The sequence below is a fragment of the Bubalus kerabau genome, chromosome 4 (genome assembly GCF_029407905.1).
Source record: "Bubalus kerabau isolate K-KA32 ecotype Philippines breed swamp buffalo chromosome 4, PCC_UOA_SB_1v2, whole genome shotgun sequence".
NCBI classification, from domain to species: domain Eukaryota; kingdom Metazoa; phylum Chordata; class Mammalia; order Artiodactyla; family Bovidae; genus Bubalus; species Bubalus kerabau.
The window spans coordinates 37194007-37212766 of NC_073627.1; the positions used below are offsets into that span (position 1 = coordinate 37194007).

At 56.0% G+C, this 18760-nt stretch overlaps 2 protein-coding genes across 4 annotated transcripts; one reads left to right on the top strand and one right to left on the bottom strand.

Moving 5' to 3' along the window:
* Window positions 1-282: 282 nt before the first annotated feature.
* Window positions 283-2384, bottom strand: SLC35G6 (solute carrier family 35 member G6). The gene is made up of 3 exons (XM_055579642.1): window positions 2351-2384; window positions 1783-1811; window positions 283-1296 (listed from the first exon to the last, which is right to left on the bottom strand). The coding sequence occupies exons 1-3, from the start codon at window positions 2382-2384 to the stop codon at window positions 283-285; spliced, it is 1077 nt and encodes a 358-aa protein (XP_055435617.1).
* A 497-nt stretch (window positions 2385-2881) lies between these two features.
* On the top strand, window positions 2882-17471 carry ZBTB4 (zinc finger and BTB domain containing 4). 3 transcript variants are annotated; one of them, XM_055576664.1, is made up of 4 exons: window positions 2882-2997; window positions 11743-11812; window positions 12237-13312; window positions 13987-17471. In XM_055576664.1, exons 3-4 carry the CDS (start codon window positions 12246-12248, stop codon window positions 15941-15943), a joined length of 3024 nt encoding a protein of 1007 aa, XP_055432639.1. In that variant the 5' UTR covers window positions 2882-2997; window positions 11743-11812; window positions 12237-12245; the 3' UTR covers window positions 15944-17471. The 3 variants fall into 3 exon arrangements, with proteins under 3 accessions (XP_055432639.1, XP_055432640.1, XP_055432642.1); XM_055576665.1 differs by lacking the exon at window positions 2882-2997 and adding an exon at window positions 3448-3587; XM_055576667.1 differs by lacking the exon at window positions 2882-2997 and adding an exon at window positions 7172-10674.
* The last annotated feature ends 1289 nt before the right edge of the window (window positions 17472-18760 follow it).

The following is an 18760-nucleotide window of genomic DNA, read 5'->3' on the forward strand; positions in this document are numbered from 1 at the left end:
CTCCGTGGTTCATGGCCTGCCTGCCTCAGCCCCTTCCTTGGACCTGCTCCTCAGACCTCCCTTCAAGCCCCAGCCTAGACTACAAATATGTTGGTCTGCAGGCTTATTCCAAGACATCTCAGCAGTCCCTCTCCACCAAGTCCCCAAGTCATCCTTGACTCGAAGGGGTATCCCTCTCCCACACCAGTTCTTTCCTAGTCACTTTTTCTCCCATGTTTGTATTCCAGTTTTTCCTTCTATTTACCCAGCCCCCCCCCCACCCCCAGGCTCTCAAGTTGGATCTCACTCCTCCACCTGCCCTTCCCTCTCACAGCTGAGGTTCTGGGCAGTGATAATGGCAATGCTGCCCAGAACGACCCCTGCCCCCATGATGTCAGAAGGTGCCACGGTCTCATAGAGCACATAGTACTGCAGCATCAAGGCCACCACCACCTCAGAGTGCAGGACGGCACACACCAGGGCGGGGTGGGCCTTAGTGACCGCATAACTCACACACACAAAGGAGACGAGGGCAAGGATCCCCACTGCCCCCACACAGCTCCAACTCAGAGGATCCTTGGGCAGCACGGGGGTCTGCAGCATAAAGAGGCCTGGCACAGAGCCCACCAGCCCCACCAAACCAAACAGGAAGGCCACTGTTGGTAGGCAGGAGGGAAAGTCCAGGGAGCGATATACCAGGAGCCCCAGTGACAGTGCCAGGCCACCTAGGAAAGCAAGCACATAGCCTAGGGCAGTGTAGAGGCCCGTGGTCCCCTCCTGCAGGGTCCCTAGTCCAGGTCCCACAATGATGATGAGTCCCAGAGTGCTGCCCAACAAGCCACACCAGTCATAGCCGCTGAGACGCTGGCTCTCGAGGCAGAGGGCGAGGAGAGCAGAGCAGACAGTGGAAGAACCTTTGCGGACAGTGGCAGCGTTGCCGGCAGGCACCACCTGAACTGCACTGTAGGCACATCCGATGCTGAGGACGTTGAGCAGGGCGTGAAGGCAGGCCCGGCCCCGGACATCGGGAGGTCCTAAGAGGGGGTCACCACGAAGTTTAAGTAGCAGGGCAATGGGGAGGTGGAAGAGGCATCGACAGATGAGCAGCTCCAGCGAGGGAAAGTGGGAAGCCTGGTAAGCCATACGGGAGAAGGGGCCCACGAAGCCAGCAGGTAGGCCCCCACCCAGCAGGGCCACGAGCAGGCCCTTGGTGGCATCGGAGGGCCAGCAGCGCTGGTGCGATGAGAGACTGGGCGGAGTGGAGGGCGGTGATGGCTGCGTGAAGTCAGGCAGGTTGAAGTAGGGGTGACTGCCAGCCTGTTAGGGAGAAAGGAGCTCGGGCATTAGGGCAGCCATAGCCCAGGGGACATGGGGCAGGGCACATGCCAGGCTGAGCTCTGGGACCCTGTGGGACAGTAGAGGGGTAGGCTGTCTTGCTGAGGAACTCTTGGGAACTAGTCAGGGCCTAAAAGATAGATGAGGTGGTACAGTGTGGGCCTTGAGTCGCTAAAGCAGGAAGCAGGGAGTGAGCAGTCCTGGAGCATCGTGTTTCTCGGGGTAAGTTGTTCCTGGTTGGAGAAAAAGAGGACCCAGGGATGCTCTGTCGGTTTGAGGAAGGGGAGGCAGCCTCAGGTGCTGTTTGTCTGTGTGATGTCACGGGTTCCAGGGACATCTAGGAACACCGTGATGTATTTCACTTGAGGGCGTCTAGGAAAGCTGGGCAGTCTCAGGTAAAGAGGGGAAAGGAAGCAGCCAGGAGCTACAGGGAAGGGGGGCTCTGTTCCCCTGCCCCCCAACACTCACCATCTTTCCTTGGACTTCCTCCTCTCCTCCTGACTCAGAGACCCTGGGCCCTTCAGAGCTCCAGCCATTGTGACCTGGTTGGAGGGGTTCTTCCCTGGAACCTTCCTGAGGTGGGGGTGGAGGTTCTTCCCTAGAACCTCCCTCAGGTGGGAGTGGGCCAATTTTCTTGTTTCCAATTCTGCTTTATTTCTCTGTGACTCTAAAGTCTATCTGGTTCCTTTTTTCCTCTTTTCAACCATGTCTGTGATGAGACGTCTTTGGTTTTTAGTTAATTTGTCTTGCCCTGTTTCAGAAAGCTTTTATGGACAGCACCTCTGAGGGCCAGCTCCTGTCTCCTGAGTTTGGAATTTTTGAACAGCAGGGAGGAGTCTTCGGGACTGTCCCTCTGGAGTTTCAGGAATGTGTTTCTTCTCTGTGTGCTTCCACCTGGGGTTGTTGGTGCTGTCCCCAGAAGGTCCACACCAAGGCCCCTGCATTTACACAGAGTACATGGATGTGGTGTTTCAGTCTCTGGGAACAAAATAGCAAGCGGGTGTGTTTGTCTGCACTGGTAGTCATTTAGGTGTACCTGTTCTGTAGGTCTGGCGGGGGTCCCTGTGCATTTCTGGAGAGGGAGTGGGTGTGGGTGTTTTTCCAGGGCTGCCCCTGTGAGTATGTTGAGCTGGGTCTGCGGGTCCCACTGGGCCTGATTGTGAGCCTGCCACGTTGTGTGCCTGCGGAGAGGGTGTGCATGTTCTAGGCTGTGTGCACCACTGAGTGAAGCGCTGCAGGGGGGCGGGAGGGGAGGGTAAGCCCCTTCCCACAGTATAATCAGGCCCGCAGCCCGGTTTGGTGCCCACTAGTCCGGCGGCCTTGCGTGGCCCCGGTCCCTTCCCAGGATCGGACCGGGCGCAGGCCGTCGGGCGTGCTGGCGCCCCAAGCCCGAGCCAGGAGCCTGGTGTCTGTGCCGGCTGCGCTGCGCCGGCCTCCTCTCAGCGGCAGCGGCGGCGGCGCTGGGGGGGTACTGTTTCCGGGGGTGGGGGTGGGGGTAGGACCGGGGCGGGGGGAGCCGATGATGTCAGCGGCGGCGGCGGCGGCGGGGACGGGCCGGGGCCGGGCGCTGGGGGGGGCCGGGGCCGGAGCCGGAGCCGGAGCTGGAGGCGGGCGAAACCGGAGCGGCTGGGGGCGGCCACGGTGATGAGCCGGGCCTGGCGGACACGGCGCCATCGCAGTCAGGTGGGCCCCAGGGCGAACCGGGCAGGGCCAGGGCGGACCGGAGCCAACAGCCGGGCCCCCTCCCCGCTGCCCGGTGCCGCGGGGGCCCGGGCCGCGCCCCGAGCCGCGACCGCTCCCCTTTGGGGTTGACCTGGGGGCTCAGGGGTCGGGGGCTGAGTCTGGCCCCGCCTCCAGGCGCGCAGGGCGCTGGGGGGCGGCTAAGGGGGCCCGGGTACGGCGTCCGACTCGGCGGCGGTCGGGGCGGGAGAGGGGGGGGCGGCGGGTTGCGATCGCCTGGGGCCGTGGAAAGGGCCGCGCTCACTCCTCACTTGAAGGGTTAATTCTGCAGCCCGGTGTCCCCCTCCCCCCGTGGGGCAGGTTGGGGGTGGGGTGGGGCTGGTGTGAGCCCGGGCCGGCGCTGCAAGCTGCTGGGAGGGCGATGGCGTAGGAGCCAGGCAGAAGGGGGGAGGGGTGGGCCGCCGAGCGCCCCAGAGTTGGGGTGTGCGGGGTGCGCAGGGCGAACAGGGGCCCTGGAGCCGCTGCGCCGTCGGGGCAGGGTTGTGGCTGTGAGTCCCGGAGCTTGTGTGTCTCCTGCTGTGTTGTGGGGCAAGGTAAACCTCTCCTGATCACCACTGTTTGCTGGTCTGGTAGCCAGGGGTCCAGCAGGGCCCTCCCAGGCCATGGGGACACAAAGCCAGATGGAAGGGTATCCAGTGTTGTGAGGCAGAATGACATGATGTGGCCCTGTGGCTCTGGGTGACAGGTCCGCATTTGAAGCTGCGCACAATACCTGCGGAGTTTGTTAGGTGTGGGGTTTTATGTATGTTTCATATCGGGGTGTGTTTTCTTGCACATATGTGTCTGGTCCTGCACACATGAACTATTTGTGAACTGTTGTTTTCTGCAGAGCTGGTGACGGGTAAGTGCTGTGGAGGGCACCCAAGTGCTGGGTGTGTGTGCTCAGTTGGAGGGGGCAGTTGTGTACCCTTGAGTCAGAAGGTGTTGGGTCCTGTCCGGTTTCTGCGGCCCTGCTGAGGTGTGGTCCAGTCTTGGCGAAGATGGCCTACTGGATGGGTTTGTGGGTCCGTGTGACGATCGGGTGGCATGGAAGGGGGGGTGCGTATCTAGAACTCGGGTCCTGCAGGCCCCGTGGGAAGTGAGAACCCCCAGGGTGTGTCTCAGGTACCCGTGGGGCAGCTGGTACTGGTGCCTGGGGTTCTGGGTGGAATGTGCAGGTTGTGTTTATGGGATCATGGGCAGCCGAGCGAGGGGAAGGTTGTGTGTTTGCAACATTCCCTACAGGATTCTTTTGTGACGTTGTTTGTGGGAGCCTTTCGTGCTGTTGGGCCGGGAGGCAAGCTGGTCAGAAAACAGTTGTGGGGAGGGAGGTGGCGTGACAAGGGCAATGTGGGCCTCAGACTCCGGAGATCAACCGCGAGCTGTGTGTGCGTGCCTGCTCCTGCGTGTTGAAGTGGCTGTGTGGGGCCGCTCCGGGTATGTGTTATGAAGAAGGCGGGGAGATAAATATGGGGCAGAGCAAGGGCAGCAGGCGGGAGGCCTGGGTGTTGTCGGGTGGCCCGGCTAGTCCGTGCAGGGTCTGCGTGCTTGCCCCTTGCCGGCCCGCCCAGCGTGTCAGGGTCACCAGGAGGAGAGGCCTGGCGGCTGCAAGGAAACTCAGCTTGGACAGAGTGGCTCCTTGGCCATGTTTACGTAAAGGCCGGGTGTGACTCTTGTCACTGAAATGGAAAAAAGAAACACGAAGTTTTCAGTCTCCTCCTCCTGCTTCACCCTCTCTCTGTCCCCCTTGCTGGTATCTCTGCTTTTCCATCTCTTCTGTGACGCACATTAGGCCACTCCTGCGACTGTGGAAGGGTCTGGAAACGGAATTTGCTCGCTAGGCAGATTCCTCAGAACAGGTTTTCCTCACCTTTGGGGCCCTGGCCCTTCTGTAGGGGTGTGTGTGTGTGTCTGTCTGTTCCAAGTGTGCACACCCTGTGGTCTGTGCCTGGCCTGGCTAGGAGGGGGCATGTGCGTGGGGGCTGGGTGGACGCTATGGCTAGGCCCCCTGCCCGGGGGCGTGCTGGCTGCTGTGTCAGGCCTGCACAACAGGTGCACCATGGCCTGGTGGAGGGGAAGGAGGCCTAGATGAGAATTGAGGAGTTCAGGCCCTACCACTTCCTCGCCAGCACTTTCCCTAAGTGACCCTCAGTTCCTCATCTGTAAAATGGGGCTAATCACCTTCCCTGTCCGTCTTCCAACAGGGCTGTAGGTACGTAGCACATGGGAAGCATACCTGGAAAGTAGCTACACTTTGGGGACTATGCCCATGCCAGCCACTGTCAGCCCTCTGCCAGCACTGAGCCCCTTCTTGGGGCTTGGTTAATAATAACAGCAGGAAACACCTATTGAACACTTACTGTGTACTAGGCACTGTTCTTAATGCTTTTACATATGATCACTCATTTGGTCTTCCCAATGCTGGATGAAAGTGGGAGTTCTAATTACTTCCCTTTCTCAGATGAGACAGCCGAGGTCCAGAGAAGTCATATGCGCAAAGCCATTTAGCTAGTAAGAGGTAAAGCTGGATTTGAACCCAGGCAAGCTGACTCCAGATCCTGGGCTCTTATATGCTGTCCCCTGCTGCTTGTGGTGGGCTTCTCCATGCATCCCCCACCACATACATACACACACTTCTGCCCAATTTCTTCAGAACTTAACACCTGCAATAATTCATTTCAGAAGACTGGTATGTTTCAACAGTGATTCAGGGAGTCCCTGCCTGGGAGGGAGAACTTAGCATCTGCTGCTGGGTACTGGCCACACGGGCACAAAATGTTGATGAAGTGGGTGAAGGAGAGATTGTCCTTGTTCTGAGAGTCAGGGAGGACCAAGACAGAGGTGGCATTTGAGGTCAATTTCAACATTTTGGAGGTATTTGGAGAAGAGGCTGGGCAAAGTTTTTATTTCTGGCAGGAGAACCAGCATAGGCAGAAGCCTGGAGGTGTGGGAATGCTGAGGCTGGAGAGCACACCAGAAGCTGGAGGGGAGATTCACTCCAGGCAAGAGGAGAGGGGAAGATGGGGACTGGACGCTTGAATGCCCAGCTGGTGAATTTGAGCTTTATTATGGAGTGGAGGCTAGAGAGGGGTTCAGAGCCCAGGAGTGACAATGCCTGAGCTGCTTCGGGGCTGTTGATTCTCAGTGAGAGGAAGCCTGGATGGTAGATGCTAAGACCGGAAGCAGGGGACTAGCTGCGAGCCCTGGCCTTGAACCATGAGACTGTTAACAAGGCCTTGAGCTAGTTTGGGGGCCAGAGGTAGGGTAGAGGGAAGGCTTCCAGAGCCATTCCCAAGCTAGGCCACAGATCTGACCAGACTCGGTGACGGCTAGACGTGGGGAGCAAGGGCAAGGGAGGAGTCAGACTTGACACAATTAGCCTTTAGCACATGAGCTCGTGTGTGTGTGTGTGTGTGTGTGTGTGTGTGTGTATGATGGTTCTGGCAGCCTGCTAGCTGGCCCCAGCACCCTTAAGGCAGGACCTGGTGGTGTGGCAGAGGGGAGGACCCAGCATCTGGGTTCACATGGGCCTGGATGTGAATTCTGACCCTGCTGTTCACAAGCTGTGTGACCTTGAGCAAGGTAAATCCCTCTATGAGCCTCAGTTTCCTCACGTGTAAAACTGGGATAATGTAAATGCCAACTTGGAGTGGCTGAGGAAACCATTAAATGAGGCAATGTATGTAAAGCCCTGGGAGTAAAAAACATAGATAAATAAAAAATAAAGCCTTGGAGGTGTTATTAGGCAAAACACAAGTGCCCCTAAGCGGTCAAGTTACACTTGCCACCCCCAGCTCCTGGCCAACTCAGTCCTGGCCTGAGGATGGTGTCCTTCCTAAAGGTGGACACAGTCCAGGCAGGCTTTAAGAAAGCAGGTTCATTCATTTACCCAAAATGTTTTGAATCCTCCTACCATGTATCAGGCAATGTTCTAAGTACTGGATGGAGCAGCGGACAAAGCAGACAAAAATCCATCCGTCCCCTGGAGCTTGCCTTCTAGAGATGAAAGAGCAGTAGTCTTAATAAATGCCAAGGAGGAAAATAAAGTAGGGGAGGGGGATAGGAAGCTTGGGGAGGTACAGGGCAGCCAGGGAGGGCCTTGGGGGGGTGACTTTTGAGTCAAAGCTGAAAGGAGGTGGGATAGCAAGACGTGAGGCTGCCTGAGGAGAGAATGTTCCAGGCACAGAGAACAGCTGGAGGTGGAGGGTATCTGGTGGTGGTGCTCACATCCCCACCTCAGTCACACCTCTAAGATCACACAACCAGTTAAGAGTAGAGAAACGGTAAAAACAAATAAAAAAACTAAAACCACAGAGCCATCAGACCTACCATGAAGCCTGATTTCTGCCCCTTTTCTTCACCACTTCCCCCCACCATTTTCCGGGACTGAGTTCCAAGATGATAATAAGAGCTAGCACTTCCTGAGCATCTGCTGCATGCCCAGCACTGTTCTAGGTACAGCCGGTCATCAGCTTGTTTATTCTCTACAGCTCTACGTAATGGGCGCACTTCATTATCCCCAGCTTATAGACAAGGAAACCGACATACCGAGAGGTGAAATAATTTGCCCAGGGTCCCATAACCAGTGTCGTCTGCTCCACCTCGTATAACCCCGGCAGGGCAGCGGCCAGTGGTGGGGCAGTTGAACTCAGGAGAGCCAGATCCAGACCCCATTTGGTTAGTAGAGAGTCCAGGGACAAGTCACCCCACCACTACATTCTCTCTGCCTGCACGTGTGGCATCTAGAGTATTTAAAGCCTCCGTTTCCTCATATGTACAATGGGGTTGACACTAGCCCCTGCCTCCCTGTGGTCCTTTTGAGTGCTGAAATGAGATGATGCAGATAAAATGCTTAGTGCCAGATTTGACACAATATTTATCTCAACGGCAGCTCCAAGTATCATGACGTTGATGGTTCTAGGTGATCTCCAAGGGCCAGGACAGCCTTGGACCTCTGTGGTTCTGAAAAAGCCTGGATAGGCCTTGTCCATATATCTTGGCAGTCAGCACACAGCCATGCCTGGGTAGGTACCAAGCCCATATGGTTATGCAAGTGGCCAGGCCTGGCCAAAGGGTGAGTAGGGGCTGGAATCAAACCTTTTCTTTGCTCACCTGTGCAGAGCTGCTACCTTGAAGAGGCCTTTCCTCTATTTTTTCCCCTTCCTCTAATTTTCACAAAGATCCTAGATGGGCTAGTGGGGAGCCCTAGTGGGTTCTGTTTCAAGAAAAACAGAACTGTTATCCTATACACTCTATTCACAACACTTCTGACACCAAACGTGTGGAGTTTCTTCCCCCACACTGGCCAATTTTCTGACACTAGCTGTGTGTCCTAAAATTCAATTCAATTCTGATATTATCTGCCTGGAGATAGCATCAGATTCCACAGGTTAAGGGCTCAGTCCCACAAGACTGCCCCCACTTCAGATAGCAGTTTGCAAGCCCAGACCTCCTGTACTTTTTTTTTTTTTTACAGCTTTTTAAAATTTTTATTAACTTTTTTTTGGCCACATCATGCTGTGTGTGGGATCTTAGTTTCCAGATCAGGGATTGAACCCATGTCCGCTGCAGTGGAAGCTCAGAGTTCTAACCACTGGACCACCAGGGAATTCCCCAAACCTCCTGTACGTCTGACTGACCAGCAAGAATCAGGCTTTCTCACAACCTGCCTCCTCAGCTTTGATAATTTGCTAGAATGGCTTATAGAACTGAGGGAAATACTTGTGTTTATTGGTTTATCATATAATAAAGGATATGATAATAGCCAGATGAAGAGGTCTGGAAGGGTCCTGAGTGCAGGAGCTTCTGTCTCCACAAAGCTGGGCTGTGCCACCCTCTCACCATGGAGATGTGTTTAGGAACTGGAAGCTCTCTGAACCCCATAGTTTAGGGGTTTTTATGGAGGCCTCATCACATAGGCATGATCAGTCTCCAGGCCCTCTCCTCTCCCCAGAGGCAATGGGAGCTGGGGCTGAAAGTTCCAAACTTCTCATCATGGCTTGGCCTTTCCGGTGACAAGCCCCCATCCAGGACTCCATGGACAGTCACCTCTTTAGAACAAGAGACACTCCTGTCACCCAGGAAATTCCAAGGGGTTTAGTTTAGGAGCTTGATGTTAGGAACTGATGTTAGGAACTGGGGTCAAATGTTAGAATAAGATGCCCCTAGCACCCCCATCTGGAGAAGGAAATGGCAGTCTAGTATCCTTGCCTGGAAAATCCCATGAACAGAGGAGCCTGGCGGGCTACAGTTCACGGGGTCACAAAGAGACACGACTGAGCAACTAAACAACAATGCTCCTATCACTTGGGAAATTACAAGAGTTTTAGGAGCTCTGTGTCAAGAATGGGAACAGAGGGGACTTCCTGGCGGTCCAGTGACTAAGATTTCACACTCTCAACGCAGGGGACCCAGGTTGGATCCCTGGTCAGGGAACTAGATCCCACAAGCTGCACCTAAAAGATTCCAAATGCCGCAACTAAGACCCAGCAAAGCCAAATATATATTTTTTTAAATAAAAAGAGTGGAGACCAGGACCAAATATATTATACCTGACCCTTAAACAATGTAGGGGTTAGGGGCACGGACACTCTACCCAGTGGAAAATCTAAGTATATAAAATCTATAGTATTTTTTTTTTCCCCCCACAGGACAGAACCTTTATTGCTGAACACAAAGTACCCACCTGGAAGGCCCGCCCGGCAGTCTCTCCTGCAGCAGGAGGCCTGCGGGAGGACAGGGCAGACATTGCACGGGGGAGCCCTGCCAGGCACCCCTCAGGGCAAGGCTGAAGGCCCAGTCAGCCGTCCGTATCCAAGGTTCTTGTGCGTGCTCAGATTCAACCAACCTCAGATCTTATAGTACTGTAGTATTTACTATTGAAAAAAAAAATCCACATAGAAGTGGACCTACGCAGTTCAAACCCGTGTTGTTCAAGGGTCAACTTAATTTCTTATTATATCACAGTATCACAGCCGTAAACATCTCTTTCATCCTCATGTGATATAATCAAGAATGAAGGCTTTGGAGCCAAACAGATCCCAGCCCTGCGACTAACTGATCTCATATATCTCTAGTTGCGGCAAGCGGGGGCTACTTTTCCTTACGGTGCACGGGCTTCTCATTGCGGTGGCTTCTCTTGTAGAGCATGGGCTCTAGGGTGTTTGGGCTTAATTGCTCCTTGGCATGTGAGGTCTTCCCAAACCAGAGATCGAACCTGTGTCCCCTGCGTTGGCAGGCGGATTCCCATCCACTGCCCCACCAGGGAAATCCCTGCCTGTCACTTAAAGTGAAGCTAACTGCCACAGTTTAGGGTGGTGATGAGGAGCAAATGAGGTAATGCCAGTGAAGCACTGACTCTTGGGGGTCCCTGTTGGCTGGTGGTTGTCACAGAAGGGAGGAAGGGACCTTGTTCTCTTTCCCCATTTTGCAAACAGATGTGAACACTAGCCCAGGAATCCTTCCCCTGGATTCCTGACCCACCTGCAGTCCATCAACTGATGGGGTAGCACTCGACTTAGGTGTGTGCCTGGCACTCAGGGCTGTGAGAAACTTTGATTCTCATCCCTGTTTACCTCCTCCTCCAGGAGAGGACTGAGGGCCGCCTTTTGGCTGAAGAGAGAAGGCCTCTTAGTCCAGACAGTATGAGTAATAAATAGGAAGAGAGCATTTTGGGGGGGTGGTGTGGGAATTGCATGAGGAACTCCTGACGCAGGACACCTCGGAGGTCATGTGTGACCCCGGGCGTGTGGAAGGGGAGGCCCCCCAGGCTTTGTGGAGGGTGGACAAGAGGGGCTGAGAGCTCTGCCCTCAGGCCAGCAGGCCTGGCTCTGTGAACAGGCCCCACCTGTTATGACCAGCTGTGTGTCTTTGGCTAAGTTACTCTATGGCTCTGGAACTGAGATCTTCAACTGAAAATTGAGCCCCCAAAGCTGAGTCTGTGAGTTGCCTTGCGGGCAGTGACTGCCATGGCTTACATTTGGATTACCTGCTATTCCTTTTGGATGAGCCTCCCAGCAAGAGGTTAGGTAGGGGTTGTGTTCCCCGCCCCACCCCCCCTTTTTTTTAAGCCAAAGGCCCAAAGCCACCACCTCTCAGAGTAAGGAGGGGGACCCAAGCTTCCTCACTTCCAGTCTGGTTGGCCTTGCCAGAGATTGGAGCAAGCTGGCGCGTGTGCTCGAGATGGTGGTCTTCAGTGGTCCCCTGGCACCTAGAAACCCTCTCTAAGATTTATGTGATGAAGTCCTCTGCTAATTTGAATATCTAGCAGCTTGGTCCAATGAAAAAGGTCAAACAAATCTATTTTGATATGTAAATAAGACTGTTATAATGAAAGACAACATGCAAATCTTTGATTTCCTTTTGAGTCCCAAAGATTAGGCTCAAGGGACATGAGACTGATCAGCAGGCTTCCCTGGACCTACTGGATTGAACTGATGTTGCTGGATTGTTTTGAGGCAAATTGGGGATATGCAAATTATCTTATTACTGTACTTCTGGGGGCCAGCAGAACAGGCTTTGCAATAATCTGTGACATCCTAGGTCCGATTAGAGGCCACTGAGCAAGTAGCCTGATTGGTTCCCAGGAGGATCAGGGTCTCTAGAGCTGCCCAGGCCTCTCTGACCCTGCATGCGGCACCACTCCCCACCTCCTGGGTCAGCCTCCCGCCCAGTTCCCTTCCCGAGGACGCAGTTTCTGTTTCTCCACAGAGGGAAGAAGCACGGCAGAAGGGACTTGCTGAGCCACCTCCACTCCACTCCATGTTGGCTGTGCTCTCAGGTGAGACGGGTGAGAGGTCTGCTGGGAGGGAGACTGGGCCTGAGGCTGCAGGCGAGCAAAGCAGCCATATCCTCCAGGCTGAGGAGGCCTTGGAAATGGCCATCAGCTGTGGGGGCTCCCACCCCCTCCCAGTGGGGGAGAGGTGTCCATTGCTCCCCCCATTAGTCTGTGACTTGGAAGTCTTGACCCCTGACCTTCATCAAGACCTGAGGAATCCCTGGCCTCTTTCAGCCCCAGATGTCTGACACTGGCCGGATGTGGGGTGGCTAAGGTTAACCCCTAACTTCCATGATCAGAAGTCAGTCAGCCTTCCACCAGCCTCTGGCCAACAGCCTCCAACCCCTGCCCAGCTCGCCTCTGACTTGAAAGCCCCCTGCCCTCCGCCCAGCCTCTGAGATCCTCCCCTGGCCTCTTCTCCATCTAGGCTGGCGCCATGCCACCCCCAGCAGAGGTGACAGACCCGTCCCATGCGCCCGCCGTTCTGCGCCAGCTCAATGAACAGCGGCTTCGCGGCCTCTTCTGTGACGTCACCCTCATAGCCGGAGATACCAAGTTCCCCGCTCACCGCAGCGTCCTGGCTGCTTCTAGTCCCTTCTTCAGAGAGGCACTGCTGGCTTCAGCTCCACTGCCTCTCCCACCCATCACTGGGGGCTCAGCCCCCAACCCCACCACCACCACAGCGGCCTCCTCCTCCTCCTCTTCCTCCTCCTCCTCTTCCTCCTCCTCCTCTTCTTCCTCCTCTCCCTCTCCAGCCTCACCTTCAGCTTCATCCCCACCTCGGGTCCTGGAGCTGCCAGGGGTCCCAGCAGCTGCCTTCTCTGATGTCCTCAACTTCATCTACAGTGCCCGGCTGGCATTGCCTGGTGGTGGAGGGGACGGGGCAGCTGTGGCAGAGATCGGTGCTCTGGGACGGCGTCTGGGCATCTCCCGCCTGCAGGGCCTGGGGGAGGGGGGTGATGCCTGGGTGCCTCCTGCTCCAGTTCCCATGGCCACCTCACAGCCTGAGGAGGACAGCTTTGGGCCTGGGCCTAGGCCAGCTGGGGAATGGGAGGGGGACAGGGCTGAGGCCCAGGGCCCTGACTCACAGCCTGCCTTGTCCCGGCGGCCCCTCCCCTGCCCCCGATGTGGGAAAAGCTTCATCCATCCCAAGCGGCTACAGACCCATGAGGCCCAGTGCCGGAGGGAGGCCAGCGCTCGGGGGTCTGCAGGGCTGGGAGCCAGGGGTTCTGTCCCCAGTGGCCCTGCAGGAGTGGACGCCTCGGCCCTGCCCCCAGCGGTAGGCTTCCGAGGTGGTCCTGAGCACGTGGTGAAGGTGGTGGGTGGCCATGTGCTCTATGTGTGCGCGGCCTGTGAGCGTTCCTACGTGACCCTGTCCAGCCTAAAGCGGCACAGCAATGTACACTCATGGCGGAGGAAGTACCCCTGCCGCTACTGTGAGAAGGTGTTCGCACTGGCTGAGTACCGAACCAAACACGAGGTGTGGCACACCGGGGAGCGCAGGTGAGTGCTCTGGACGGCCGGGGACTGGGGGTGGATGGGGGTGGAGAGGTCACATGGGACCTAGTCCAATTAGGGACCACATGGACAAGGGAGGGAATGGGCAGAGCATGGGGCCCAGAAATCCATTCTCAGATGCCTGCTCACCCACTGGCCCCTGCTCATCTGCTTTCTGTCACTCACCCTTCTGCCTCCCTCCAGCCCCGTTTCCTCCCACTGATGTTTATTTCTTAGCACCGCCAGGTGTCACGTCCTGGCTTGGTGATGTGGAAAAGGCCAAGGAGGAAACAGAAAGTTGCCTCATGGGGCAGGACAATAGGAAGCACAGGCATGTCCATCTACAGTTCTAATGTACCCTTGTTGATAAGATACTTCCCCATCTGTCAGGTGAGCTTCAGAAGGCGGCTTTGGGAGTTAGGCAAGGTACGTGATTATTCCCAATTCACCGATGGAACAGCTGAGGCTTGGCATTACACAGCCAGTGGGGGACACTGAACTAGGACTGGTGTCCCTTCTGAAGCTGGTGGGGTGAGACAAGCAGCATGAGAGAAGGGTGAGCAGATGGCTGGGGCAGTTCAAGGTCTGAGCGGAGACAGGAGAGAAAATGGGAAGCTAAGGCCCTAGCCTCAGGGCCCCTGACTCAACTGGCTCTGTCCCTACCCTGTTTCCTGGCCCAGGTACCAGTGCATCTTCTGCTGGGAGACCTTTGTCACTTACTATAACCTGAAGACCCACCAGCGAGCCTTCCACGGCATTAGCCCAAGCCTCCTGGCCAGTGAGAAGACGCCCAATGGAGGCTATAAGCCCAAGCTCAATACCCTCAAGCTGTACCGCCTGCTCCCCATGCGGGCGGCCAAGCGGCCCTACAAGACCTACAGCCAGGGAGCCCCCGAGGCCCCCCTCTCTCCAAGCCTCAACACAGCGGCCCCTGTGGCGATGCCAGCCAGCTCACCACCCGGACCCCCACCTGCCCCAGAGCCTGGCCCCCCACCATCTGTCATCACTTTTGCCCACCCGGCTCCCTCAGTCATTGTACATGGGGGCAGCAGCAGCGGTGGAGCAGGGAGTGGGCCGGCCAGCACAGGGGGGGCCCAAGCCGCCTCAGTCATCACTTACACTGCTCCCCCACGGCCCCCCAAAAAACGTGAGTACCCACCTCCCCCCCCCGAACCTGCAGCTGCACCAACCAGCCCAGCCACAGCAGGCAGCCCAGCCACAGCCGCAGGGCCCGCCACAGCCACGGAGGAGGCCAAGGGCCGGAACCCACGGGCCACGAGGACTCTGACCTACACCGCCAAGCCAGCTGGCGGGATTGGCGGGGGCGCGGGTCCCCCTGCAGGGCCTGGCCGGGGCCCCTCTCAGCTCCAGGCTCCACCGCCACTGTGTCAGATCACTGTGCGAATCGGTGAGGAGGCGATTGTCAAGCGCCGCATCTCAGAAACAGACCTGCGTCCCGGGGAGCTAAGCGGCGAGGAGATGGAGGAGAGCGAGGAGGAGGAGGAGGACGAGGAAGAGGAAGAGGAGGAGGAGGAGGAGGGGCAGGGGGAGTCCAAGGCTGGCGGGGAGGACCAGCTCTGGAGGCCCTACTACTCCTACAAGCCCAAGCGCAAGGCTGGAGCCGCGGCCCTGGCTAGCAGCGGGGGCAGCGGGATGCCCAGAAGCCGCCGGCCACCTCGCTGGAGACAGAAGCTGGAACGGAGGAGCTGGGAGGAGACCCCAGCAGCCGATGGCCCCACGGGGCGTACCCGTGGCGAGAGGAGACACCGCTGTGAGGACTGTGCCCAGACATTCGCCAGCCTGAGGAAGCTGCGCAAGCACCAGGAGTCCCACAGCGGGGACCCCCACAGCTCCCGGTCTGGACGGAAGCCCTCCACCCGCCTCACCTGCCCTCACTGCGCCAAGGTGTGCAAGACGGCCGCTGCCCTGAGCCGCCATGGGCAGAGGCACGCCGCCGAGAGACCCGGGGGCACCCCCACGCCTGTCATTGCCTACTCAAAGGGTAGCACTGGTGCCAGAGCCGGGGAGATTAAGGAGGAGGCCCCCCAAGAGATGCAGGTCTCTTCCTCCAGCGGGGAGGCAGGTGGTGGAGGCGGGAGTGCTCCTGCTGAGGAAGCTTCTGAGCCTGCCTCGCTCCAGGACCCCGTCATCTCAGGAGGGGAGGAGCCCTCCGTGGGGGCAGGAGGGGCCACCTATGCATACCCACCTGTGCAGGAATTTCCACTGGCTCTGATTGGGAGCGGCCGGGAATCAGGCAGTGGCAGGGGAAAAGGTGGGAGTGAGGGGCCAGGCGGGGCTGGCGGGGGAGACCGGATGGAGGCGATGGGGGCTGCCAAAGTCACCTTCTACCCTGAGCCCTACCCACTCGTCTATGGTCCCCAGCTCCTTGCCGCCTACCCTTACAACTTCAGCAACCTGGCCGCTCTCCCGGTCGCTCTTAACATGGTCCTACCTGATGAGAAGGGTGGGGGGGCCCTTCCCTTCCTACCAGGGGTCTTTGGCTACGCAGTCAATCCTCAAGCAGCAGCCCCTACCCCCCCAACCCCACCACCCCCAACTCTTCCTCCACCGGTTGCCCCCAAGGGAGAAGGGGAGAGGGCAGGGGTTGAAAGAACCCAGAAGGGAGATGTGGGGTGAGCTCTGGACCCGGATCCCCCCTTTCACCAGATGCCACCCTCCCTGAACCCCCGCCACTACCAGCTCCCCGGCCTCCCTGCCCCTTGGGAGCCCCTCCACACTCCTGTGCAGGGATCTGGGGGCCTCTGGAGCTCAGGGGTCAGGCTGCTTTGTGTGAGATTGTAGTTTTCCCACCACCTGGGAAGGGGTCTTCGGTGGTTCCCCTCTCAGTTCTCCTCCAGGGAATGGCCTCTGTGAGGGGCAGGGCCAGCTCATCCCTCCTCAAGCCCTTGGGGCAACTGAGCAATATACTTCCATGAATCTCTACTCACGGCCCCCACCAGCTCTGAATGTCTAACCCGCCCCCTGATTCCTAAACTTAGGGGGAAACCATCTTTCTCCCCGAATGTTCCCCACCCTGCATCTTGAAGCTTTCTCTAAGCCCTTGCCCAGATGCTTCCTAGCACATTCCATCCTTTTGTGGCCCAGGGCCTGGACCAGACCATTGTGATACCCAACACTTACCCACCTGGGAGTGGGCTTCAGATGCCATTCTTCCCAAGGGTGGGTTTCTGTGTCCCTGTTCCCTTCACGTTAAGACGCCATGCCTTCCTTGGCTTCTACGCCTTTGGATCTTCCATATTCCTCCTCCTACTCCAAGACTGTGGAGATGGCTCTCCCATCCTGGTCAAAGAGCGGGGTGGGAGGGAGGGCTACCTATCTGTTCCTTGGCTGAGTTCTTTCCCAGCCCAGGCAGCACCAATCTCAGCCCTGCTTTGACCCTCAAATCTAGTAAGCCCCAGACTCTTCACGGCGAAAGAGGTGAGTGGATTGCACCTCTTCCTGCCTCTGCATATGGCCTCATCTGGGCTAAGCCAGATTTGGGGGCCAGGAAGGAGAAGCTCTATATAGGATGGGGGAGGGGTCCTACTTCCTCCTTGTTTTTTTTTCCCCAATGGTTTCTCCCAGACTAGACCAAATAGCCAGAAAAATGATGGGGGTTGGATGGGTAGGTAAGCCCGAGATTTGCACACGACCTCCCATCCTTACCTTAGCCCTCTTTCCCCCCAGTATCACTTCCCTCACCAATTACTCCAGATGGTTTTTGGGGAACCATCCTACTCCCCTGGTGGGCTTTGGGGTATCCCCACCAACTTTCCCTCCAAAATAGCACCTTACACCCCATCTTTGACTCAGTTTCCCACACCCAAAGATCCCAGCCTAGGGATGGGGTACAGGGACCTTGTAAGTCCCTAATCCCTAATTTGCACTAGTTAACCCTGGTCAGGGGTCCCTATGTTTCCTTCCAGTGGTGGAGTTGAAGAAATGTTCACTCCTAATTCTGATAACTGGGCCTCCCCACTCTGTGATTGAATGAACACTTCCCATCCACCCACCTCCCCCACCACCACACCCAACACACACACAAAAAGCTCACAAGGGGAGAGCCAGTTTGGGGGAGCAAATTTGATAAATGGGAATTAGAGGAGTGCAGTTTAAAAAGGGGAAAAGTTGCCATCATCAAAATGGCAGTCCTTTTCCCAGCTACTGTTTTTTGGGGCCAAGATGGCTGTCCTCTCAACTGATGCTGAAAGGGCAAGATCATGGCTTTTGGAGGGAGGTGGTTTGGCGGGAGGGACAGGAGCAGCCTCCTGCCTCCTCACACCCTCCCAGCAAACGGAAAGGGAGGTTTTCGACAGGCTCCCTGAATGTTAACCATGGAGGAGTGTCGCTCCTTCACTCCTCCTCCGTCTCTTTGCACTTTTCTTGGTCTTGGCCGCAGTCCGAGTGAAGAGTTTCCTACTGAATGTACTGAGTTCCAATTTTTAAGGGGGAGAAAAGTTTAAAACAGGGAAAAATGCAAAAAAAAAAAAAAAAAATCACTAAAAAATTCCCACAAATCTTGTTTCTGGCACTTTAGAAAAACTGCGGAAAAAAAAAAAGTACATAATAAAGAATACATATATATATCTACACACAAATTATATATATAAATATATATATATATACACAGCGGAACCACAAGAGAGACTGAGGAAGGCCTTGGAGGCAGGGGGCGGGTGCAACGGCAGTGCCCCTATATCCTTAACCTGCACTCCTCTGAGGCAGAACGGCACAGGAGATGGAAGGGGTTGAGGATGGACCAGGGAATTGAATTTCACAACAGGTCAAAATTCTAAAACCATGGACATTTTGGGAGAACTGAGACTGTAGACATTTATTTTATTATTATTTTTTTTTAATCTGATTTAGGAAAATAGTTTCCAGAATTTGGTGGTTCTGGGCAACAAAGGAGATTGTGGCGAAATGGAGATTAAAATACATGTATCTGAGCTGGGGAACTTGAACATTGTGAATTTCAGATGTTGGAAATTTGGGATTTTGCAATTTCGTCTTTTGAAAATTATCAAGTCTTGTCAGTTTGTGCCCTCTTTCCCCATGTTCCCTGGGAAGAAGGGTGATGGTGGAGTGGGAAGGCCACTGGTTCTGTGCCACAGCACGCAAGATTTAGAATTCTACAGACTCTAGCTCTATATGTAGTGAGGACCCAGATTTAGAGAAACTGACCAATATTTATCTCCGCATTTGTGTGTGTGTCCAACTCTCTAGGCCAATAAACCAACAAGACAAACGAATCGTGCTCCGCAGTGGGATGCCAGGTGCAATTATTGGCGTGGCTGGTGGGTCTGGCTGGACAGGGACACGCTAACCTCATCTCACAGGGATCCCTACGAGGTTAGCCCTGTTTTCCCTCTTTAGGACAAGAACTTCCAGCAACTGAGTAGGTGTGAGCGCCTGTTGACCCTAGGTCCTTCACTGTAATTGCTGCAGCCACTC

Bases quoted from the DNA above. Each gene is read 5' to 3' on its own strand.
- ZBTB4 (XM_055576664.1), top strand. From the start codon at position 12,246: ATGCCACCCCCAGCAGAGGTGACAGACCCGTCCCATGCGCCCGCCGTT. The intron at 13,313-13,986 runs GTGAGTGCTCTG...TTCCTGGCCCAG, and splicing joins TGGCACACCGGGGAGCGCAG to GTACCAGTGCATCTTCTGCT.
- SLC35G6 (XM_055579642.1), bottom strand. From the start codon at position 2,384: ATGCACAGGGACCCCCGCCAGACCTACAGAACAG. The intron at 1,812-2,350 runs GTACACCTAAAT...TCTCTGAGTCAG, and splicing joins CCGCCAGACCTACAGAACAG to GAGGAGAGGAGGAAGTCCAA. The intron at 1,297-1,782 runs GTGAGTGTTGGG...TCTCCCTAACAG, and splicing joins AGGAAGTCCAAGGAAAGATG to GCTGGCAGTCACCCCTACTT.